Below are 25,879 nucleotides of genomic sequence, written 5' to 3' on the forward strand. Positions count from 1 at the left end.
TTTTAGAGTCAAAGATAAGTGAGGACCAGATCTTTTCCCAATCATGTCCGATGTAGTGCTTCAGTTCACTAGACCACACGTGTTAATAGGAAAAGTTAGACCAGACCTCTTTTTTGTCCTCTATTGTATAAAATGGAGTGCTAAGGATGAATAGTGAGAGGAGAAATCCATGGCACTCAATATGCTTTCATGGATGATCGTAGTTGAAAGCACTAAAACAGGGATGTTCCAGGCAAATGATAACACATTTTCAAATCATTAAAGTCATGAAGCCCATCCTTATACATCTGACAAAACATGAACACCCCGAGAACTCCAGTCCGGAGATGAGAATGGGACCTCCCTCCAATGAGTAGGGACTAGTTATTGAAGAATGGACTATTCAGGTGCCATTTACATGTGCTTTTAGATTCCTTCTCAGCAGTAACCCATATCGATAAGAGGAAACTCATTATGGGACCAAGCCGCAGCTTAGCTTGTTTCAAAGGAACAGCAGAGTATATCAGATCCTCCAACCATTGTGGGGATGCTAGGTTCTGTTCTATTAACTTCCAACAGGGATCAGAATTTGGGTTATGCATGAAGAACTGTTCAGATGAAAAGCTGATGTGGTTTTTGGCTAGACTCAGGAACTGTGCAAAGTATTTTTTTTAATGGAAGTTTGAAGTCAGTGCACAGCATCACTGGACTACACTTCACAATTTGGACTTTAGCAGCAGTGGAACACCAAAATGCAAGTCCGTTTTCTGTTGTTTATAAATTAATAAAATATCACACAAATATCACATACCATTCAACGAGGTGAAGCCGAGTTGAATGGTATGTGATATTTGTATTTTTCCACATTTCACCTCATGAAATATATGTACCATTGAACTCATAAAAATTCATTATTTGCATAACAACACTGAACAATGGACGTTGATAATTACATTCTGGACTCACACCTCATTCCCTGCAATGGGTCTGTAACCAACTTTTCTGCAGCGCGGCTTTGCTTTGAACCTTGAACCAATCGAAGCAGTGATTCGCAGATCAAAGCACCGCTTCGATCTGGTGCTTCGTTGATTCGTTGTTTTATGTTGCTTTATCTTAATTTTCCCTGCTAAAACCACAAAGAGCATATGTCTGTGAGTAATATTTACCTTTTTTATGTTAAACCGACCTGTTATGGTCTTCTGAAAGTTGATAGATGTATTTTATAACTTAAAAACAGGACCGATGCTAATGCGTTAGCAAGAACCTGATGAAACAAAACAGAAAAGATAAAACCAACTAACAATGAAAATAAATAAATACATATAGAATCCAATCCAATCCACTTTATTTATATAGCACATTTAAACAACAGAACAGTTTCCAAAGTGCTGCACATAAAAATGATTATACAACTATACAAAACAATAAACCCACTCAGATACTAATAAATAAATAAACATAAAAACAAAACAATAAATAAATAAAACACTAGGCCAAAGACAACAGAGGACCATACAACTCATGCAGAGCTAAAAGCCAGAGAATAAAAGTGGGTCTTTAGACGAGACTTAAAACACTCCATTGTGGGGGCTGTTCGAACGTGGAGAGGCAGAGTGTTCCAGAGCCTGGGCCCAGCCACAGAGAAGGCCCTGTCCCCCCTGGTCTTAAGTCTCGTCCTAGGCACCACAAGCTGGAGCTGGCCCTCAGACCTCAGAGCACGCGCTGGGGAGTAAATTTGGAGGAGGTCTACAATATATTGTGGGGCCAGTCCATTTAAAACTTTAAAAACAAATAATAAAATTTTAAAATCAATTCTAAAATTATCAGGGAGCCAGTGCAAAGACGCAAGAATAGGTGTAATATGTTCATGTTTTTTGCTCCCAGTTAAGAGGCGTGCAGCAGCGTTCTGGACTAACTGCAATCTGTGAAGTGTATTTTGATTAATTCCATAAAAAAGTGAATTGCAGTAGTCCAGGCGTGAAGAAATAAAAGCATGCATGACGCGCTCCAAGTCAGAAAAGGATAAAATTGATTTAATTTTGGTTAAAAGACGAAGCTGATAAAAGCTAGATTTAACAACCGCCTTGACCTGCCTGTCCAGTTTAAGATCAGAGTCCATAATGACGCCAAGGTTGGTGGCTGTGGGCTTCATGTGTTGACTGAGAGGGCCCAGGTCTAATCGAACTGTGGAACCAACACTGGGCCCAAACACCATCACCTCTGTTTTGTTCTCATTTATTAATTTTTGAGCCAACCAAGCACTGACGTCTTCCAGGCACACAAGCAAGGGTGTCAGGGGGCTGCTAGAGTTCTTCTTAATAGGCAAATAAATTTGAGTATCATCTGCATAAAGATGATAAGATATGCCATGTTTTCTAAACACCTGACCTAACGGGAGAAGGTATAGGGTGAAGAGAATAGGCCCAAGAATAGAACCCTGGGGGACTCCACAGTTCAGAGGAACAGAAGACGAGGTGGACTCCCCCAGCCTGACAGTAAATGAACGGCCTGTAAGGTAAGAATGGAACCAGTCCAAGGCTGTCCCCCTGACACCCACACAGTTCTCAAGAACAGATAAAAGAGTTGCATGGTCAACTGTGTCGAAGGCAGCAGTCAAGTCTAAAAGCACCAGAATGGCGGAATCACCAGAATCAGTGATTAAAAACAGGTCATTAAAAACCTTTAAAAGTGCAGACTCCGTGCCGTGAAATAATTTATAACCTGACTGAAAACTGTCTAAAATGTTATTCGTTTCTAAAAACTCTTGTAGTTGTACAAGAACAGCTTTTTCCAAAATCTTTGAAATAAAAGGAAGCTTAGATATGGGCCTATAATTAGAGATAACAGAGTTATCAAGACTTGCTTTCTTTAAAAGAGGCTCAACTGCAGCCTGCTTACAAAATGCAGGAACTTTTCCTGACATAAGGCTGCTGTTCACCAAAACAACAACATCAGGGCCGATAGTTCCCCAGACCTCTTTAAAGAGTCGTGGGGGGATACAGTCTGAGGGACAAAATGAAGGTTTGAGATTTTTAACAATATTTGATAAATCTGAAAATAACACAGGTTCAAACCGGTCTAACACAGCAGAACAGGCGTGAGCCATGATTGAACTGGCCGAAGTGACAGTCATCCCAGCCCTAATACTGGCGACCTTATCACAAAAGAAATTTAAAAAGCGATTACAAACAACTTGAGTTGCTTCCAAAGTGGTGGATTGGCCAGGGTTTAACAAAGATCCAATAGTTTTAAAAAGCACACGAGGTTTGTCCCAGTTATCAGAAATTAGATTGGAAAAGTATTTTGCCTTTTCAGACCTGACCATATTTTGGAATTTTCTCCAACTTTTTTTTTAAGAATTTGATAGGAGACGGTCAGTCCATCTTTCTTCCATTTGCGCTCCTACACTCACATCTGGCCTGTCGCACAGTTTCATTCAACCAGGGCTCCTGCCTGGGTTTAGGGTGCATAGCTTTGAGTGGAGCAATAGTGTTCATAATGGTATTGCATGCCAAAAGAAAAGTAGATGCAATTTGTTCTGTATTTTGGCATGTGACAGCTACATTGTTTGGTCTCATTGGTCTCAGCTGCCGCCGATAGCATGCAGAAACACTCGGTTTATTACTGCTGTCCAAAATAAAATTAAATAACACCGGACGGTGATCAGAGAACACTGCATCCAAAAGCTGAACATTACTGACATCAAAACCATTAGTTAAAAGCAAGTCCAACCTATGACCAAATATGTGCGTTGCTTCAGTAACATGTTGCATAAAATTAAAGGTATCAATCAATTCTAAAAACTCAGTAGCCAAAGGCTTGGACGGACAGCAAACATGAACATTAAAATCACCCAGAAGTAAGAATTGATCATACTGTGGAATAACAGCTGCAAGCAAGTCAGAGAAATCCTTTAAAAAATCTTTGTTGTGCTTGGGTGGGCGATAAATAAGTGCGCACAACACAGGATTGCGGCGTCCCAGTTCAAAGTAGCATAATTCAAATGATGAAAAACATCCAGGCACAATACGTTTATATGCCAAACTGTCTCTGAAAATAGCAGTAATGCCACCACCCCGACCACTGCTTCTTGGAACATTAATGAATGAGCAGTTCGAAGGAACCAGGTCAACAAAAGCTGAGGACTCACCCGCAGAGATCCAAGTCTCAGTCACAAACAATACATCCAAAAAGTGTGTGGAGAAGAAATCCTGCAAAATGAAAGTCTTGTTCATCACAGAACGCGCATTAACTAGCGCACAGTTGATAATCTGTGTATTAGCCTCCGAAGCTACCTGGCTAAGGCCTCGGAGGTTGGCGTGGTTTATGCCTAGAGAGACTTCAGCTCGATGTGGCTTGGTGGTACGTAGCGTCCAGGGCTCCACATCAAGCGGAGGAACCACAGGAACCAACCAGGCTCCAGAAAAGTTCAAGGTGCGGCGCGACGTGAAACGACGAAAACAGTCCATATATTCAATGGGGATATTGTACAAATCTGCAGAATGTGTCAGCCAAAGCTTCAGCTTGACAAGAGTACCCCCACGCCTCCCTCAACGTCTCTTCTTTCGTTTGACAGGTAAGATACCGGTGCGCGACAGGTACACAGGAACATTAGCCAGCAGAGGGGAAAAATAAGTTCCACTATTACGATATGCCTCCACCGAATCCACCGCAGATTTTATTTTCAAAAGCTCATAGCGGTTATAGCTCAGCAGAGAGTCAATGGACCTTGTCATCAAACACAGTATGATTAAAAAACATACAACTATCGCCAGTACAAGACGGCGTGCCAAGCATGCCGGCGCCATCTTCTTCCTCGTATCTCAAACAATCTGATTGTGAGACAGGGGGCGTCAAAATATTCAATAAATAAATTCAATAAATAACTGTTTCCTGTGAACATCTAGTGACTCATACACCTCCACTTCATCCCTGTTTAATTTAAGTTTAATGACAATTAAACTTTCAGTCAAACCATATTTTCAATTTGTTAATTACTTCAGTAATTTTCTCCAGAACTATCTGCCAAGCTAGAAAACTGCTGCATCCTGGTAAGGGCAGAATAAACTGGAATGAATTTGAATAAGGAAAGTTGTTTTTTTTTCTCTCTCTCTCATCAAATGGATGCTGCACTCACTGCAGTTTATTGTCTGGAATAGTCCCAGACTGCATTTCAGAGATTCTAGAATTCAAACATTTTCATGTGGGTGGTGTTGGGGGGTAAATTTGGGTTTCAGCTTTTTTTGTTTTTTTTTTACCATTTTCATCCCTGAATATGTCAATCGTGAGTCACTTTTGCGCGGATTAAAGTGACTAACTGGGACTTCTGTCTTGTTGCGAGAAAGAAATGCGAATCATCCTCCATTCTGTTCACACAGCTCCAAACTCTGCACGGCTCTCTGCTGATAGTGTCCAGTCGGAATTAATAAATTCAAAGTGAAACGCCATTTAAATCAAATGACACCTCTTTCCAAATGTTGTAATGCCAAATGCAATTGATCAAAATGTTTATTCCTTCCAAAACGAGACGTCCTGCGCTGACGTGCAGCAGCCAGCTGAACTCAGCTCAGAGGTACGGAGAAACATTCATGCCAAAATGTCTGAAAGGAAATGCTTTTGACAAAAACTACAGATTTTATTTATGTCCAAAGATTAACGATCCAGTGACCAATTTAAAATGTTGAATCTTGACATAGAAAACCTGTAAAGTCTACTTTTAGTACACAGAAAACTCAGAGGTAACAACAATGGAATCGATAAGGAATCGGATCAATAAGCGGAACTGATAATGGCATCGACATCGATAAAATCTTATCAATACCCATCCCTACCTACAAAGCACCAATCAAATGACAAGGATCCACTCAGCCATTATATAATACAACCCCAATTCCAATGAAGTTGGGATATTGTGTAAAATGTAAATATAAACAGAATACATCCATCCATCCATCCATCCATTTTCTTCCGCTTTATCCGGAGTCGGGTCGCGGTGGCAGAAGCTCAAGCAAAGCCGCCCAGACCTCCCGATCCACACACACCTCCCCCAGCTCCTCCGGGGGAACCCCAAGGCGTTCCCAAACCAGCCGACAGATGTAATCCAGCCTCCTCCCCGGGGAAGACCCAGGGGATATAAACAGAATACAATGATTTGCAAATCCTCTTCAACCTATATTCAATTGCATACACCACAAAGACAAGATATTTAATGTTCAAACTCAAACTTTATTCTTTTTGTGCAAATATTTGCTCACTTTGAAATGGATGCCTGCAACATGTTTCAAAAAAGTTGGGACAGTGGTATGTTTACCACTGTGTTACATCACCTTTCCTTCTAACAACACTCAATAAGCGTTTGAGAACTGAGGACAGTAATTGTTGAAGCGTTGTTGGTGGAATTCTTTCCTATTCTTGCTTGATCTATGACTTCAGTTGTTCAACAGTCCAGGGTCTCTGTTGTCGTATTTTGCTCTTCATAATGTGCCACATTTTCAATGGGCACATTTCAATGATCTGGACTGCAGGCAAGACAGTCTAGTACCTGCACTCTTTTACTACCAAGCCACGCTGCTGTAACACGTGCAGAATGTGGCTTGGCATTGTCTTACTGAAAAAAGTAGGGACGTCCCTGAAAAAGGTCGTTTGGATGGCAGCATGTGTTGCTCCAAAACCTAAATGTACCTTTCAGCATTGATGGTGCCATCACAGATGTGTAAGCTGCCCATGCCATGGACACTAACACACCCCCATACCATCACAGATCCTGGCTTTTGAACTTTGCGCTAGTAGCAATTTTTTCTCTTTTATCCGGAGGGCACAACGTCCATGATTTCCAAAAATAATTTGAAATGTGGAGTCATCAGACCACAGCACACTTTTCCACTTTGCATCTGTCCATTTCAAATGAGCTCAGGCCCAGAGAAGGCGGCGGCGTTTGTGGATGTTGTTGATGTATGGCTTTCGCTTTGCATGGTAGAGTTTTAACTTGCACTTGTAGATGTAGCAATGAACTGTGTTAACTGACAATGGTTTTTGAAGTGTTCTGAGCCCACGCAGTAAGATCCTTTAAACAATGATGTTGGTTTCTAATGCAGGACCGCCTGAGGGATCAAAGGTCATGGGCATTCAGTGTTGGTTTTCGGCCTTGCTGCTTACGTGTAGAAAGTTATCCAGATTCTCTGAATTTTCTGATTATATTATGGACTGCAGATGATGGAATCCCTAAATTCTTTGCAATTGAACATTGAGAAACATTGTTCTTAAACTGTTGGACTATTTTTTCATGCAGTTGTTCACAAAGTGGTGATCCTCACCCCATCTTTGCTTGTGAACGGCTGAGACTTTTGGGGATGCTGCTTTTATACCCAATCGTGAGTCTCCTCAATTCCCAAACACTTATTGAGTGTTGTTAGAAGGAAAGGTGATGTAACAGTGGTAAACATACCACTGTCCCAACTATTTTGAAATGTGTTACAGGCATCCATTTCAAAACGAGCAAATATTTGCACAAAAACAATAAGGTTTATCAGTTTGAACATTAAATATCTTGTCTTTGTGGTGTATTCAACTGAATATAGGTTGAAGAGGATTTGCAAATCATTGTATTCTGTTTTTATTTACATTTTACACAACGTCCCAACTTCATTGGAATTGGAGTTGTATTATATAGTCCAGACTCTCTTTCGCTGTCTCTGTACCCTCAAACTCTGACTGACTTCTAGCATCCCTGGTTAAAGGTTGCCCATACTCCCTTCTCCTTTAATTATTTTTTTGCAAATTACAACAGTTTTCAACCAACAAAGTGAAGCGTCGCTCTCCGCTCTGAGTTGAAAGGGAAAAAAAAAACTCCCATCAGAATCTTTCATTATATAATCCAGTTACTTTTGTGTCCCGTAGATGCTGATTCATTCAGAAATGTATGATTTATGTATGGCAAATGGTTTGTGTTTCCAAAACGCTCAATTTGGTTGGTGAGAGCAGCGGGGGCGGGGGGGTTTCCTACTCATTTTCACAATGAAAAGTTAATAGTTTTCACTGGAACTGTTTAGAAACTACAAACTGTTTACAAGTCTCAGTGTAACAGGAAAGTGGGGAAAGTTTAATTTTGCAATTTAATACATTTTTGCAATTTAATACATATTACACGTCAGTAGTGCTGGGTTGAAAAGATCGATTCGCCGATTTTTAATCGATTCTCATTTTAAATCCCACAGATCGATTATATATATATATATATATATATATATACATATATACATATATACACTCAACGAAAATATAAATGCAACACTTTTGGTTTTGCTCCAATTTTGTATGAGATGAACTCAAAGATCTAAAACTTTTTCCACATACACAATATCACCATTTCCCTCAAATATTGTTCACAAACCAGTCTAAATCTGTGATAGTGAGCACTTCTCCTTTGCTGAGATAATCCATCCCACCTCACAGGTGTGCCATACCAAGATGCTGATTAGACACCATGATTAGTGCACAGGTGTGCCTTAGACTGCCCACAATAAAAAGCCACTCTGAAAGGTGCAGTTTTATCACACAGCACAATGCCACAGATGTCGCAAGATTTGAGGGAGCGTGCAGTTGGCATGCTGACAGCAGGAATGTCAACCAGAGCTGTTGCTCGTGTATTGAGTGTTCATGTCTCTACCATAAGCCGTCTCCAAAGTAATTTCAGAGAATTTGGCAGTACATCCAACCAGCCTCACAACCGCAGACCACGTGTAACCACACCAGCCCAGGACCTCCACATCCAGCATGTTCACCTCCAAGATCGTCTGAGACCAGCCACTCAGACAGCTGCTGGAACAATCGGTTTGCATAACCAAAGAATATCTGCACAAACTGTCAGAAACCATCTCAGGGAAGCTCATCTGCATGCTCGTCGTCCTTATCGGGGTCTCGACCTGACTCCAGTTCATCATCGCAACTTCGCACAGCCATTGAAGAGGAGTGGACCAACATTCCACAGGCCACAATTGACAACCTGATCAACTCTATGCGAAGGAGATGTGTTGCACTGCATGAGGCAAATGGTGGTCACACCAGATACTGACTGGTATCCCCCCCCAATAAAACAAAACTGCACCTTTCAGACTGGCCTTTAATTGTGGACAGTCTAAGGCACACCTGTGCACTAATCATGTGTCTAATCAGCATCTTGATATGGCACACCTGTGAGGTGGGATGGATTATCTCAGCAAAGGAGAAGTGCTCACTATCACAGATTTAGACTGGTTTGTGAACAATATTTGAGGGAAATGGTGATATTGTGTATGTGGAAAAAGTTTCAGATCTTTGAGTTCATCTTATACAAAATGGGAGCAAAACCAAAAGTGTTGCGTTTATATTTTTGTTGAGTATACAAAATGGGAGCAAAATCAAAAGTGTTGCGTTTATATTTTTGTTGAGTATACATATACACACATACAGTGTGGAAAATAAGTATTTGAACACCCTGCGATTTTGCAAGTTCTCCCACTTAGAAATCATGGAGGGGTCTGAAATTTTCATCTTAGGTGCAAGTCCACTGTGAGACATAATCTACAAAAAAATAATAATAATCCGGAAATCACAATGTATGATTTTTTAAATAATTTATTTGTATGTTACTGCTGCAAATAAGTATTAGAACACCTACCAAACAGCAAGAATTCTAGCTCACACAGACCTGTTAATTTTTCTGTAAATTTTTCTTTAAGAAGCCCTCTTATTCTGCACTCTTTACCTGTATTAAATGCACCTGTTTGAACTTGTTACCTGTATAAAAGACACCGGTTCACACACTCAGTCAATCACACTCCAACCTGTCCACCATAGCCAAGACCCAAGAACTGTCTAAGGACACCAGGGACAAAACTGTAGACCTGCACAAGGCTGGGATGGACTACAGGACAACAGGCAAGCAGCTTGGTAGAAGACAACAACTGTTATGATTATTTATTAGAAAGTGGAAGAAACACAAGATGACTGTCAATCTCCCTCGGTCTGGGATTCCATGCAAGATCTCACATTGTGGGGTAAGGATGATTCTCACAAAGCTCAGAACTACACAGGAGGACCTGGTCAATGACCTGAAGAGAGCTGGGACCACAGTCACAAAGATTACATTAGTAACACATGATGCTGTCAAGGTTTAAAATCCTGCAGGGCAGCAAGGTCCCCCTGCTCAAGCCAGCACATGTCCAGGCCCATTTGAAGTTCACCAGTGACCATCTGGATGATCCAGAGGAGGCATGGGAGAAGGTCATGTGGTCAGATGAGACCAGAATAGAGCTTTTTGGAATCAACTCCACTTACCATGTTTAGAGGATGAGAACAACCCCAAGAAAACCATCCAACCGTGAAGCATGGGGGTGGAAACGTCATACTCTGGGGGTGCTCTTCTGCAAAGGGGACAGGACGACTGCACCGTATTGAAGGGAGGATAGATGGGGTCATGTATTGCGAGATTTTGGCAAACAACCTCCTTCCCTCAGTAAAAGCACTGAAGATGGGTCATGGCTGGGTCTTCCAGCATGACACTGTCCCCAAACACACAGCCCGGGCAACTAAGGAGGGGCTCCGTAAGAAGCATTTCAAGGTCCTGGAGTGGCCTGGCCAGTCTCCAGACCTGAACTCAATAGAAAATCTTTGGAGGGAGCTGAAACTCCAAACCTGAAAGATTTGGAGAAGATCTGTATGGAGGAGTGGACCAAAATCCCTGCTGCAGTGTGTGCAAACCTGGTGAACAACTACAGGAAACGTTTGACCTCTGTAACTGCAAACAAAGGCTACTGTACCAAATATTACCATTGATTTTCACAGGTGTTCAAATACTTATTTGCAGCAGTAACATACAAATAAATTATTAGAAAATCATACATTGTGATTTCCAGATTTTTTTTTTTTTAGATTATGTCTCTCACAGTGGACGTGCACCTAAGATGAAAATTTCAGACCCCTCCATGATTTCTAAGTGGGAGGACTTGCAAAATCGCAGGGTGTTCAAATACTTATTTTCCTCACTGTATATATACACACGTTGGAACAGTGTTGCTGAAAAAATGACGCTGCAGTTGGTCCATTCTGCAGTTTCCGATGGTGTGAAAATGATCATTTCTCTGCATTGATTGTGGACCAAGGGGTTGTGATTTCGAAGCAGGTCCACAATTTATTCATCAACATCGAAGCTATTTAAAGATGTCAATCATGATGACCTGGACTCTTGACTGGTGCGGGCAAGAAAAAAGAACAGTCCGCCATTTAATTCACACAGTGGTGTTTTTTTTCCGTTCTTTCCTCTTATGTGCCTTTTCTGTGAGAGAGAGTGCGAAGGTTCTGTGGTGTGGACTAACTTTTGAGCCATGCAGCAAGTGCTGGTGGAAAAGACTGACTGCTGTTCAGTCTTTCAGGTTGTGGGAGAAGTTCTCCTGCTGCATGCCGCACAGCCAGCACTGGAGGGGAGGCTGGGACCGTTTGCCCCGTAAAAATGTTTAAATTTATAACTATATAAATAACTTAAATTTCTAACTAATTTATAACTGTTGCCTGCCTTTTGAGGGCCACATTTTGTGAAGTAAAGCCATAGCTTTTTTTTAAAATCTTTGTTACAGCCTTACTTTAAACCCAAAAGAAACGAGGCATTAATATGTCCACAAATCACGTGCAATAACAACTCGTTTACAAATCCCTGCACTAATGTCACCTTATCACACCTAAACTCCATTTCACATATTGTAAAGAAGATGCTGCTATCTCTTTTTCAATCCCAGTCATGTTTTTATATATATATAAGTATGTACGTGGGTGTGTATGTATGTATGTATGGAAAAAATGCCTTGCATGGAAAAAATGTATGTATATATATACACACACACACACACACACACACACACACACACAGATATTCTATTTCTACCTCATTTCTTATGTCTTGTACTGTTGCAAGTATTATTATTATTATTATTGCTTATCCTTGCACACGCTGTTTGATGAACATTTTCCTCTACTTGCACCCACCTTGTGTGTTTTTTAAGAGCTGACGTAACATGTGAATTTCTCCTCTGTGAGATCAATAAAGTTTATCTTTATCAGGCCAAAACATGGAAGCCTGTAGAAATGAACCTATGTCAGGGCGGGCCATGAACCAGGTACCTCTGGCGCCCTCTTTTGGCTGCCATTCAGCCTGTTTGTAAAATAAAAATACTACTCTATCATTCTGAGAGGGGGATTGGTCCGTGCCATCAGTCTTATAGCCATCATTATTAACTACCAATACTTCATTAATTTGTTGTCAAATGTCAGTATAATACTAGTATTAATATATTGCATAACTAGACAATTAGGTAACAGCTCAAAAACGGGTTTAATAACTCTAACCCAAATCGATATTGGATCGAATCAAATCACAATAATCAGTTCTGAATTTTAAGAATCAGAATTGAATCGATTTTTGAAATTTGAATCGATACCCAGCTCTAGTTGTCAGTGCCACATAAGTCAGGAGAATAAATATCTTTTATTGTGTAAACATCACTTTCTTAATGAACTTATCAACCACTGAAGCAAATTATTAAAATAATATTGTCCAATTAAATATTCAATTTTTTTTACAGTATTTCAATCAAACAATATTTTTCCATAGAGAAAACCGCTGCTCGGTCAAAGGCTTTGCCTTCATTATATTAACAGTGGACACATGAGATGAAATAAAATGTGTTGTCGCTGATGAGTTTCTGCACGTGACTGAAAGCGCCGCGCGCCACTTCTTCCCCGGAAGCGGGGGAGTCGGTAATGTTAACGGTTAATATCAGTCGGCTGAGCACGATTTTTTTTTTCCCCTGTAGCATATAAGTAACATACGAATATGGATGCTAGCGGCTCACCAGACGTGTATTCAGGAGGTCTTCTCCTCCGACTGGCGGTGTCTGTGGATGGAACGGACATCCCCACCAGCAGAAGAACGACCGTCACCAACCAAACGAACGTCTCTTTCCTGAAGAGGACGCACTGATTAAGAATGGCCGCTAGGAATTGTGGGAAACGTAGGCGACGGGAGGTTCTTTTTCTTCTTCCTTGTGTATTCGCGCTCAGCTAACCAGGGGAAGTTACCACACTGCCACCAATCCGACAAAAGTGAATAAAATACAGAAATGTACGGAATTTAAAACACATGAAATACTTTAACGTCATCTAGCATAGTAGTGTGTTTAGCTGTTTCTAGTGTTTATGTGATATTGAGGAGGTGTAGCCCTGTCTAAAATCATTCAGACTAGTGCATAAAATTAGTAACACAGCGTGTAAACAGTTGTAGGACACAAGAAAAATTCATAATACTAAAACTGGTTAAAATGTGTATCTGAAAAATGCACAAATAATATATGTATCATTTAAAAGTTAAGCATTGAAGGACATATCCTGATCAAAAATGACTCCAAGATTTCTCACAGTATTACTAGAGGTCAGGGTAATGCCATCCAGAGTAAGGATCTGGTTAGACACCATGTTTCTAAGATTTGTGGGGCCAAGTACAATAACTTCAGTTTTATCTGAATTTAAAAGCAGGAAATTAGAGGTCATCCATGTCTTTATGTCTGTAAGACATTCCTGCAGTTTAACTAATTGGTGTGTGTCCTCTGGCTTCATGGATAGATAAAGCTGGGTATCATCTGCGTAACAATGAAAATTTAAGTAATGCTTTCTAATAATACTGCCTAAGGGAAGCATGTATAAAGTGAATAAAATTGGATGGGGATTGGATTGGATGGATGGGGTTAATTATTGGGAGATTTTGCCAAACAACCTCCTTCTATCAGTAAGAGCATTGAAGATGGGTCATGGCTGTTCCGTAAGAAGCATTTCAAGGTCCTGGAGTGGCCTAGCCAGTCTCCAGAACTGAACTCAATAGAAAATCTCTGGAGGGAGCTGAAACTCTAAACCTGAAAGATCAGGAGAAGATCTGTATGGAGGAATAGACCAAAATCCCTGCTGCAGTGTGTGCAAACTTGATCAAGAACTACAGGAAACATTTGTGAATAAGAAGTCTGTGGGTCACAGAGCTTTCTCTTATCATGCCCTTGTTCTGTGGAATGATCTCCCTGCGTCAATAAAGCAGTCAGATTCTGTGGAGACTTTCAAGTCCAGACTTAAGACGCACTTATTTTCCCTTTTGTATAGCTAGCATACTGGCATAGTATAGGTCTATGCTTTTTACTCTTTTAATTCATTTTATTAGGAAACAGAGCAGGCTGCGGCTTCAGTTTTACCTAAATTCTGGGTCTTTTAGTGAAGCTTAGGGCTAGTGGCCGGCGATCACCTTAATATTTCCTGTTTTTCTTGTTGTTTAATGCTGGCAACGTATACTGTATTTCTTGTCTTTGCCTGATTCTGTTTTTTTTCTCTCTGTTTAAGGGCAGCTCCATCCAGAGATGGGTGTGGTATTCGTGCTGGAGACCCTCTGTCCTGTGCACCAACAGCATTTCCTGTATACGAGGGCTGTCCATAAAGTATAGGTCCTTTCTATTTTTTTCAAAAACTATATGGATTTCATTCATCTGTTTTTACATCAGACGTGCTTGAACCCTTGTGCGCATGCGTGAGTTTTTCCACGCCTGTCGGTGACGTCATTCGCCTGTGAGCACTCCTTGTGGGAGGAGTCGTCCAGCCCCTCGTTGGAATTCCTTTGTGTGAGAAGTTGCTGAGAGACTGGCGCTTTGTTTGATCAAAATTTTTTCTAAACCCGTGAGACACATCGAAGTGGACACGGTTCGAAAAATTAAGATGGTTTTCGGTGAAAATTTTAACGGCTGATGAGAGATTTTGAGGTGATACTGTCGCTTTAAGGACTTCCCACGGAGCGAGACGTCGTGCAGCACTCCCAGGCGCCGTCGTCAGCCTGTTTCAAGCTGAAAACCTCCACATTTCAGGCTCTATTGATCCAGGACGTCGTGAGAGAACAGAGAAGTTTCAGAAGAAGTCGGTTTCAGCATTTTATCCGGATATTCCACTGTTAAAGGAGATTTTTTTAATGAAAGACGTGCGGATGGGTCCACGCGTCGGGACGCAGCCGGCGCGGTGCGGCGGCACAGGAAAAACACCTCCGTGTTGATAACCATTTGTAAAATCCAGGCGGCTTTTGATGGCTTTCAGTGGAGTGAGTATATGAGAAATTGTTTAACAGCTGGACATGTTCCAACTTGTCCTTAAGGCTTCCAATGGAGGTGTTTTTCCTGTGTCGGAGCGTCGCGGCGGCTGCGAGCCGACGCTGGAATCCGCCCGCACGTCTTTCATTAAAAAAAATCTCCTTTAACCATTGGGGTTTTTACGTAATTATTGTATGGCCTTGCCTTACAATATAAGGCAATATATATATTCATATATATATATATATATATATATATATATATATATATATATATATATATATATATATATATATATATATATATATATATATATATATATATAATCAAAACATAATTGGGGTATTCAATGTCATACAACTGTTGTGATTTTTTTAAACAAAATGTAGTTGTCCCACACTATTGCCGTAATTTCCACCACAACACTAATGTCCCTTTAAACAGTTTGTATGAAAGATTGTTTGGGTAGTTTCTATGGAGATAAACAGTGACATCAGAGCACATTTATATAGCGCCAAATTGTTGTTGTTGGCAATGGTGTGGTGGAAATTACATTCACAAGGCCAATAGTGCCTGTAGTTAAAGAATCACCCTTGAACACCCTGAGATTTTGCAAGTTCTCCCACTTAGAAATCATGGAGGGGTCTGAAATTTTCATCTTAGGTGCATGTCCACTGTGAGAGACATAATCTAAAAAAAAAAAAAAAAAAATCTGGAACTAGTTTTCAACTCGCATTTCATAAATACTATGACTAAACAAACCCACAAAGATAGTTAACTATCATTATCTGAGAGATTTTATATACTTCATTAATAAGTTTATTAAAATATATATTTTAAGTATTTTGATTTGTAAGAAATGTAGCTAGATAAAGTGAATTTATAATTGGGGATGTTTGACATATTGTGAACACTTTAATAGTAGTTCTAAATGCAGAACTGACATGTTCATACCTTTTAAATAATCTAATCCTTTGATCAAGAGAAAACTAAATCCAATCAGGAAAAAACACTTGGGCACTACCTAAATAAACATTCCATGTCAAATGAAACATGAGGTCACACAGATCTTTTGAAAAGGTTTCTTTGACCCAATTTGTAAATCAATACTTTCATGTCAATCTGTTGTGCACCACAGTCATCTGATCTGATAGGATATTATTTTTCTTTCCTTGTCCCACCCACATCCCAGACCTTGTGAAGCAGCCAAGAGATCTGTCCAATCATTCAACTGCATTGTTTAACTGGCTGTTGAAATTATAGTAAGGCAGGAGTGTTATGCAGAGGTGGGATTTCAAATGATTACGCCAGTCTGTATATAAAAGTGCCAGCATGCTTGGATGGCTTGTGGATTGTCCAGCTCAAGTTCTTTTCAGAGGGATGGGACATCACTGGAATGCCACCTTTTTGGTGGCTCTAGGACTGCTATGTTCTTTGGTTGGTACTGGAGCTCAAGATCTTCGGGCAACAAGGACTGGAACGAAACAACAACTGCCCTCAAAGGGTCATCAATATCCTAAAATATATCCTCCACAATCTTCACATTTGGATCTGTCTGCATATACATCTTATCATTCACATCCAGGCAAGACAACATATCTGAGTCAGCCTTCATATCCAGCTGATGCTCAAAAAGCGGTTCAACGTTCAAATCCAGGCCAGCCTCCAAATCCAGGTCAGACTCGACCTTCAACTCATCCTTCCTATCTAGGTCAGCCTCCACATACGGGTCAGCCTTCATATACGGGTCAGCCTTCATACACAGGTCAGCCTTCAAATACAGGTCAGCCTTCATATACGGGTCAGCCTTCATATACGGGTCAGCCTTCATATACAGGTCAGCCTTCAAATACAGGTCAGCCTTCACAAACAGGTCAGCCTTCATATACGGGTCAGCCTTCATATACGGGTCAGCCTTCATACACAGGTCAGCCTTCAAATACAGGTCAGCCTTCACAAACAGGTCAGCCTTCACAAACGGGTCAGCCTTCAAATACAGGTCAGCCTTCATATACGGGTCAGCCTTCATATACGGGTCAGCCTTCATATACGGGTCAGCCTTCATATACGGGTCAGCCTTCATATACGGATCAGCCTTCACATACGGGTCAGGCTGGTCATCTTGTTAAGCCTACTTACCAAGGTCAGGCTCGACCTTCAACTCATCCTTCATATCTAGGTCAGCCTTCATTTAGGGGTGAGCCTTCACAAACAGGTCAACCGTCACATCCAGATCAGCCTTCACAAACAGGTCAACCTTCACGTACAGGTCAGCCCCCAAGACTGGGTCAGCCGCCAAGTCCAGGTCAGCCTCCACATTCAGTTTACGCTTCACAACAGACTCAACTGGCTCAGCAATACTATTCTTCACAACAGTTCTCTTTGCCGCAGTATTCGCCTCAACATCTCTCAACTCCGCAGAAAGGTTTCTCATATCCTCAAAATCCATATCCATATCCTCAAGTTCATTCACAGGTGACCTATCCACAAACATCACAGAAGAATTATTACAATCCTCAAAAGACTCAACTACCAGGGTCACCATCACCTACTCCTTCAAAGTACTCTTCCACATATACTCAGTTAACAAAGCAACCCCAGTATTCTACACAACAGGCCAAGCAATCGTTTCATTTTTCCCAACAAGAAGCTTCTTCTTTGGGAGGGCTTGTAAGTCTAGGACCTCGAGCGTTGCCATCAGACCAGAAGCAAGGAACTCCACAGACACAGCAGGTAAAGAAACAGGAATCACCGCAGAAGACTCCCACTTACCCAGGTGGTGTGAAGCAATCTCCATTTCCAAGTTGTGATGTGGATCCAAGTGCGAGAATCCCGTGCGGGGGTCCTTATATCTCTCGTGATGAATGTACAGCCATTGACTGCTGCTTCGTTGGTGAAAAGTGCTACTACGGAAAAGCAGGTAAGGTGTTTGCCACAGGGCTATACTTGTTCTTCAAACACAAAATTGTACTAATAAAGTTGTTTATTCTTATAATTTGCTGATTAAACAGAGTTTGTGGTGGGGGGATCCTTACAATGAAAAAATAAAACGTTTCCTTTTTTCATTGAAAGGGTTTTCTTATGTTTCTAATTGAGAAACAAGAGAATTGTGATATTTGGACACATTCTGATCAATGGGAAGTGGTTTAATGTTGAGTCCAGGGAATTTTAAAATACTATGTACCACCTTTATAAACTGCTGTCATTGGAATAAGTGCTACAAAAAGCCAAAGACTACAACTACTCTTCATGAATTTCAACTAAGATAACCTGATGTTATCATATAATTGAACTTCACTTTCTTGCTGCTTGACATACGTTTGTTTGTTACTTAAGTAACGTACCTACTTCTGCATTTGTTTGTTCAATAAAAATTTGAAAGGCTAAAAGGAACTAACTATTATTTACTGGTGACAACTGCAGTCAGCATTAGTAAATCGTTGCACCTCTCAGTGCCTGTTTTTGTGCCCTCAGTAACTGTCCAGTGCATCAACGATGGCCAGTTTGTCGTCGTCGTATCCAGAGACGCCACTCTGCCAAACATCAACTTGGAGTCTGTCTCACTGTTGCATCAAGGCTGCACTCCTGTTGCTTCTAATTCACAGTTCGTAATCTTCCAGTTTGGTGTTTGTGAGTGTGGCACTATTATTATGGTAAGAACTTTTTTAACTACTTAAAAAAAAACAATCCATGTGTGCTCTTTTTAAAATTATTTTATTTATTTGTGGTTCTTGCAGGAGGACGACGTAAGCGGTATAATCTATGAGAACAGAATGCGCTCCTTATATGACATGCAAGTCGGGCCTTCTGGAGTAATTTCTAGGGACTCTTTTTTTGAGTATGTGATACTCTTTAAAATTTGCACCAGGTTAAAGGTTCAAGCTGTAGTTATAAAATCATCCATGACAGAATTAGACCATGCAATTAGTTAAGTAATGACAATGTCAAATATGAGAGAGAAGAAAAATCATGGGTGTTCAGGGGACTGTGAAAAAAAAAAACCTAATACACTCCAAATAAAATATAGTATTGCATATATTATAAAATATAGCATAGTGTGTAAATTTAATGTATCTAAAAAAATTCAACGATGAAAGGCTGCTAAATATCTAATATTTATAAATTTACAGTGCATCCAGAAAGTATTCACAGTGATTCACTTTTTCTACATTTTGTTACGTTACAGCCTTATTCAAAAGTGGATGAAATTCATTTTTCCCACTCAAAATTCTGCACACATAATGACATACCCCATAATGACAATGTGATTTTTTTTTCTTTTTGCAATTTTTGCAAATTTATTAAAAAAAACAAAAAAAAAAAAACAACTAAGAAAATCACATGTGCCATGAAACTCAAAGCTGAGCTCAGGTGCATCCTGTTTCCACTGATCATCCTTGAGATGTTTCTACAGTTTAATTGGAGTCCACCTGGGGTAAATTCAGTTGATTGGACATGATTTGGAAAGACACACACCTGTCTACATATAAGGTCCCACAGTTGACAGTGTATGTCAGAGCACAAACCAAGCATGAAGTCAAAGGAATTGTAGACAGGATTGTCTCAAGGCACAAATCTGGGGAAGGGTACCGAAACGTTTCTGCTGCTTTGAAGGTCCCAATGAACACAGTGGCCTCCATCATCTATAAATGGAAGCGGTTCAGATCCACCAGGACTCTTCCTAGAGCTGGCCACCCATCTAAACTGAGCGATCGGGGGTGAAGGGCCTTAGTCAGGGAGGTAACCAAGAACCAGTGTTGCCACAGTTACTTTGAAAAAGTAATCCAATTACTGATTACTCCTTGAAAAAGTAACTTAGTTACTTTACTGATTACTCAATTGTAAAAGTAACTAAGTTAGATTACTAGTTACTTTTTTAGTTACTTTTCCCAGCTGCCGACAACAACCCTCTGCCACCTCAACATGACAATGATACCTGTTTTGCCAAAACTTACTTTATAGTCACCCTTTCTTGACTTCAATGAAAATAAATACTTGTTTTATAAAAAGTAAAATAAAGACCTCTTTCTTGACCTCATATTTAACTGTTGACAGCACTGTAACAGTAAAACTTGCAATTTCGAACCTACATTGTTTATAAATGTAACTATTAAATTCATTCTAGCATTTTTCTAACATTTAAATTCTCTCTAAATATTTTACTTGTCGAAATTAATATTATTTTAAGTAGTATTAGTAGTTGTAGTAAAAAAAGGCTTCAAAACTGGACCTTTAATCTAGGGGTGTTGTGAGGGGGGCACATCCCTGCCCCACGCCCCCATCCCATCTGGATTCGCCCCTACTTTGGCGTTTGAGCACAAAGAATGGATAACATTTATTTATGCAGAAAACAGGACCAGATTTACAGGTAAGAAAGTTTTATTGTGTTTTCACATCATGTGGTCCTCAGAAAGAGAGTTTAGGTGCATTTGAGCGGAAAATAGTGTTAGTTGTTGACGCGTCGCGGAGGATCAGCTGTTTTAACGTGCAGATACAGAGCGGCTCAGCTCAGCTCTAAATAAAGGAGGAAAAAAAGTATAAAAATGTCTTTGTAAAGCTCAGTGCAGGTGTGCTGATCACCGCGCTTTAAGAGGTGAGGACGAGTCGAGCTGCTGCGAAAAACCATGGATGAAAAGCTCACAGCTCGCTGAAAGTGGGCAGTTCAGTCGAACCCCGACCTCCTGCCCACAGACCAAGTTTAATGCTGCTGTCGACCCACAATGAAAAATAATAGTAACGCACAGTGACATGGAGAAGTAACTTTAATCTGATTACTGATTTGGAAAGATTAACGCGTTAGATTACTCGTTACTAAAAAAAAGTGGTCAGATTAGAGTAACGCGTTACCGGCATCACTGCCAAGAACCCAATGGTCACTCTGTCAGAGGTCCAGCATTCCTTTGTGGAGAGAGGAGAACCTTCAAGAAGGACAATCACCTCTGAAGCAATCCACCAATCAGGCCTGTATGGTAGAGTGGCCAGATGGAAGCCACTCCTTAGTAAAAGGCACATGGCAGCCCACCTGGAGTTTGCCAAAAGGCACCTGAAAGACTCTCAGACCATGAGAAACAAAATTTTCTGGTCTGATCTCTGGAGAGATCTGAAAATGGCTGTGCACCGACACTCCCCATCCAACTTGATGGAGCTTGAGAGTTGGTGCAAAGAGGAATGAGCAAAAACTGCCCAAGATAGGTGCACCAAGCTTGTGGCAGCATATCCACGAAGACTTGAGGCTGTAATTGCTACCAAATGTGGATCAACAAAATATTGAGCAAAGTGTGTGAATACTTACATACACGTGATTTCTTAGTTTTTCATTTTTATTAAATTTGCAAAAATAAAAAATAAAAATTGTGTTATAATTATGGGTTGTTGTGAGTAGAAGTTTGTGGGGTGGGGGGGGGGTGGAGACTATTTATTCCATTTTGGAATAAGGCTGTGACATGACATAAAATGTAAAAAAAAAAAAAAGTGAGGGGCTGTGAGTACTTTCCGGATGCACTGTAAATAAGTAAAATGTGTAACCACGCTTGATCTTTGATATAGATATTATGTGAAATAGAAAAAGTCTTAATTTTATTGTGTGTGTGTGTGTTTCAAGCTTTCATTTTTTTTAAGGCACTGAAGAAGCATGATAAAACAGATACAAGCATGATAAAACAGAGAAAAAATTATTTCATTTGATTTCTCTACGAATGGGAATGTTTGGGGCAGCACGGTGGCTTAGTGGCTTAGCACTGTTGCCTCACAGCGAGAAGGTCGTGGGTTCAATTCCTGTGGCCTTTCTGTGTGGAGTTTGCATGTTCTCCCCGTGTGTGCATGGGTTTCCTCCCACATCCAAAGAGATGCGGGTTAGGTGGATTGGAGTCTTTAAAAAAAAAAAATTGTCCATAGGTGTGTGTATGGGTGTGTCTGTGTTTGTTTGTCTATTTGCGGCCCTGCGACAGACTGGCATCCTGTCCTGGGTGTACCCCGCAACCCTTAATTGGACTAAGCGGTAGAAGATAGATGGCTGGATGGATGGGAATGTTTGGATATTACAAATTAGATTTTCTGTTGACACACTGAAGAAAGCCATGCATAACCCTTTAACTGCCTCACATTTTTTGTATAGAATATAGTAGATATCAGTATTCTTTAACAAAGAGCTGAGCTGAACATTAAATGGTTAAAGCATTTTGCACATTACTGATGCTAACATAAAAATGTTATGAGAAAAGTATAGGTGGTACAAACAGCATACATTTAAAAGGAGTTTAAAATGTCATAATTGAAACAGTCAGTGTTACATTGAGTGAGTTACTGTACAAAGTGAGCTAATCTTAGTGCTTTTTTTCCAGCTTGCTCTTTCAGTGTCACTACCATGGCGTCTCTGTACAAACTGTAATTGTAGCCCCAGTTTTAATACAGGACCCTGTTGAACCAGCTGCTGGTGCCGGACCTCTCCGTGTGGACCTGAGGCTTGCCAATGGGCAGTGCTTTATAAAAGGCTGTGATGAAGGTACACCATGTCAGTCTGTTCATGTTGCTTTGATGTCATGTTTCTGCTGTCATCTGACCTGTACTTTTCTGTCCTCTCGCAGGAGAGGCAGCCTACAGTTCTTTCTACACGGAAGAAAACTATCCTGTTATGAAATTCTTGAGGGATCCTGTGTACGTGGAGGCTCGAATCTTGGGAAAAACAGATCCCAAACTTGTCCTGACACTCGATCATTGTTGGGCAACCAGTGGCTCCAACCCTCACAGTCTGCCTCAGTGGGACCTTCTGGTGGATGGGTAAGTAAGACACAAGTTCCCATTGTATCCTGATTATTGATTCAAAATTTAAATTGATGTTAGGTTGGTTTGCTTGTCAAATTAACAATTCACATACTGATTTCTACTTCCACTGTGGTGCCATTGCTTTGACCTGTTTTTTTCTTCCTCCAGGTGTCCATACAAGTATGATAGCTACAAAACTAGATTAATTCCAGTGCATGTCAGTTCCGGTGTGGAATTCCCAACACACCACAAGCGTTTCATGTTCGCAGCGTTCAGCTTTCTGGAGGAAAATGACATGTATCTGAATGAAAACGTAATGAATTGATGTCCTGGTAACAATTTGCTGCAGCATCATTTTTGCATCTCTCTATAAACACTCTTGTCTGCCTATAGATTTTCATCCACTGCAGTACAGAAGTGTGCGTCCCAGGTGCCGGTGTGTCCTGTGAGACGATGTGCCAAAGAACAAGTAAGTGGTGAATTCATAATCTGCAAATATGATTAGAAACATCGACACAGATGTGATTGTTTGTTTATCTTCATTTAGAGAGAGATGTCACGGCTGTGAAACAGAAGGCTGACAAAAAGCCTGTGGTTTCTGCTGGGCCACTGAGCATCAAATTCACCAACAGCGAGTCAAGTTAAAAAATGTTTAGCATCATTATTAACACATAATATAATTCAGGTTTTAGCTGTGCACAGTGAGAACAACATGTATCTGTAATGCCAGTTCAAAGACTAAGAAATGCATGAAATGGATACAAAAATTCTTAGAAATTTGATATTCAGGGAAATTAAACTGTTAGTAAATACACATGTATAATTTTATGCATTGCCCAAGAAATGTTTCTAATTTTTTTTAAGGTTGTAAATTAATAATGAAATGTTCATGCAATGCAAAATATTGAGAATTGTTTGTACTTGATTGATATACATGACAGGAAAGAATGAACACAATGACACAATTAATTGCAGCTGCAGCTTGAATAATCAATATTTTTAGGACACCCAAAACACATCTTTACCACAATTTAAACACCACAAGGTGTTACTACATAAAATACTTTATTTTAGGTTTTTGTGTTAAATTATACATTATACCCATGTATCAGATGTTTTTATTAGTAATTTTGATCACTGTTAAAAATATTGTCATTACATTTGTCCCATGACACGAGTACTGAATGTTTGTTTTGAAAATGAGTGCCAAAATAATAAAAAAAATGTCTGTAAAGCAATTTATCATATGTTTTTGTCCAGTGTCCCTTATATGGTTGATGCGATCTTATGCTGTAGTAGAATGTACAGGGTGGGCCAATAAAATGTTACTGCTTTTTTTAATTTGTACAATTTCCAAAATAACAAAGATGTCTTTTTCATTCAGACAATCCCTCTTGAGATGTGTGGCAATGTCATCACAAACTTCAATGTGCATGTTGCAGTTTTTGGAAAAGTAGCAATATTGTAACAAAAAAATACCCAACTACTAGTACTAATTTTTAAATTTAACATATGTGGATTTATGCTAATATTATCACTAAATATAGACCCCTTTGAAATTTCAAAGTGAAGTAATTATTGTAAAGGATGGAAAGTAAGTAAAATGCACTTTACTTTTGAAGCTGGTCCACATGGAATTTAGTAAACCACAAAGGGAATATAATATTTTATTAGGGCTTTAATGTAAAAATCTACTGTTGGGTACATTCAGTGAAGTAAAAAAAAATAAAAAATTATATATATATATATATATATATATATATATATATATATATAAAAAATTATGTCATATGTAAAAGACATTGGAGAATTATGCCATAAATTTAAGGAAAAAAAAGTAGTACAAGGTAAATGTTCCTAGCCTGGCACAGCCAGACTGTTTTATTTGAGAAGTGAATGGGTCTGGTTTACCAGGCTAAAATGTTTCAGTAAAATAGAGTACTTATTAAATGTAGTGTAACATCATTGCAACAATGTACTTTTTGGGGAAGAAAATCATGAAATTAAAACAAAGCTGTTGAATTGTAAAGTCCTGGATAGCATTACTGGCAGATCAGATTTAAAAAGGCACAGCATAAAGGGACTTTTTGATTAATTTAAAGGAAATCATTTTTTTTTTACAACCAATTCTCTTTGGAGAAATCAGGGATAGATACATGAACAAGTCAAATGCATGTTCAGCAACTTGGAAATATTCATGCATCCATCTCCTGACTTGTCTAAACAGAACCTGCCGTGAAGGTGATTTTTTAAATTTCATTTATATAGAGCCAAATAACAAAGTGCCTCAATGTGCGTTACATAATTAAGGTCAATTTTACAACACTTATTGTAAAATGTCTGACAAATCAACCTGTAGCTCAACATTGGATCTGCTGTAGTGACACCGAGCAAAAGGGGAGCAGCTAAAAGAAAGGGAGAAATTTGTTATTCGGTAGCAGCACAGACAGTTTACATAATTTATTTTGAAGTGTGCAGATCCGTATTACATGCTAAGATTCAGCCGAATGCTGTTTGAACTTATAGGATGAAACTTCACAGAACTTCACAGAAAGATCATTTTTAATTTTTTTTTTTTTTTTTAAATAGTGCCAAATCACAACAAAGTTGCCTCAAGGCGTGTCACACAAGTAAGGTCTAACCTTACTAACCCTCAGAGCAAGCACACAAGCGACAATGGTAAGGAAAAAACTCCCTCTGATGATTTGAGGAAGAAACCTCAAGCAGACTCAAAGGGGCGACCCTCTCCTTGGGCCATGTTACCGAGACAATTGAGTGGCCCGCTCCACTTCCTAATAAAATAAATTTAAAGGAGTAAAAAGCATAGTAACATACTATGCCAGTATGCTAGCGATGTGAAAGGGGAAATAAGTACATCTTAAGCCTGGACTTGAAAGTCTCTACAGAATCTGAATGTTTCACTGATACAGGGAGATCATTCCACACAACAGGAGCATGGTTGCCGTGACAGAGGAAGATACGGCGGACAGGGTGAGATGGAA

General features: G+C 39.8%; 2 protein-coding genes across 2 annotated transcripts in view; one reads left to right on the top strand and one right to left on the bottom strand.

Moving 5' to 3' along the window:
- Nucleotides 1-13,055, bottom strand: part of LOC117514937 (low affinity vacuolar monovalent cation/H(+) antiporter-like) — a 45,562-nt gene extending 32,507 nt beyond the window's left edge. The window contains exon 1 of the mRNA XM_034175507.1: nucleotides 12,861-13,055. Coding sequence (XP_034031398.1) covers nucleotides 12,861-12,921 — 61 coding nt within the window. The 5' untranslated portion in view covers nucleotides 12,922-13,055. The remainder of the gene's footprint in view (nucleotides 1-12,860) is intronic.
- A 4,758-nt stretch (nucleotides 13,056-17,813) lies between these two features.
- LOC117514938 (zona pellucida sperm-binding protein 4-like) lies at nucleotides 17,814-24,106 on the top strand (the record flags this gene model as incomplete). The annotated part of the gene is made up of 8 exons (XM_034175508.1): nucleotides 17,814-18,036; nucleotides 18,591-18,769; nucleotides 18,854-18,991; nucleotides 22,443-22,617; nucleotides 22,700-22,892; nucleotides 23,046-23,190; nucleotides 23,271-23,346; nucleotides 23,425-24,106. Coding segments are annotated over 8 exons (1,227 nt in total), but the record flags the coding sequence as incomplete, so codon positions are not given.
- Nucleotides 24,107-25,879: the final 1,773 nt, after the last annotated feature.

The sequence above is a fragment of the Thalassophryne amazonica genome, chromosome 8 (assembly GCF_902500255.1).
Source record: "Thalassophryne amazonica chromosome 8, fThaAma1.1, whole genome shotgun sequence".
NCBI classification, from domain to species: Eukaryota; Metazoa; Chordata; class Actinopteri; order Batrachoidiformes; family Batrachoididae; genus Thalassophryne; species Thalassophryne amazonica.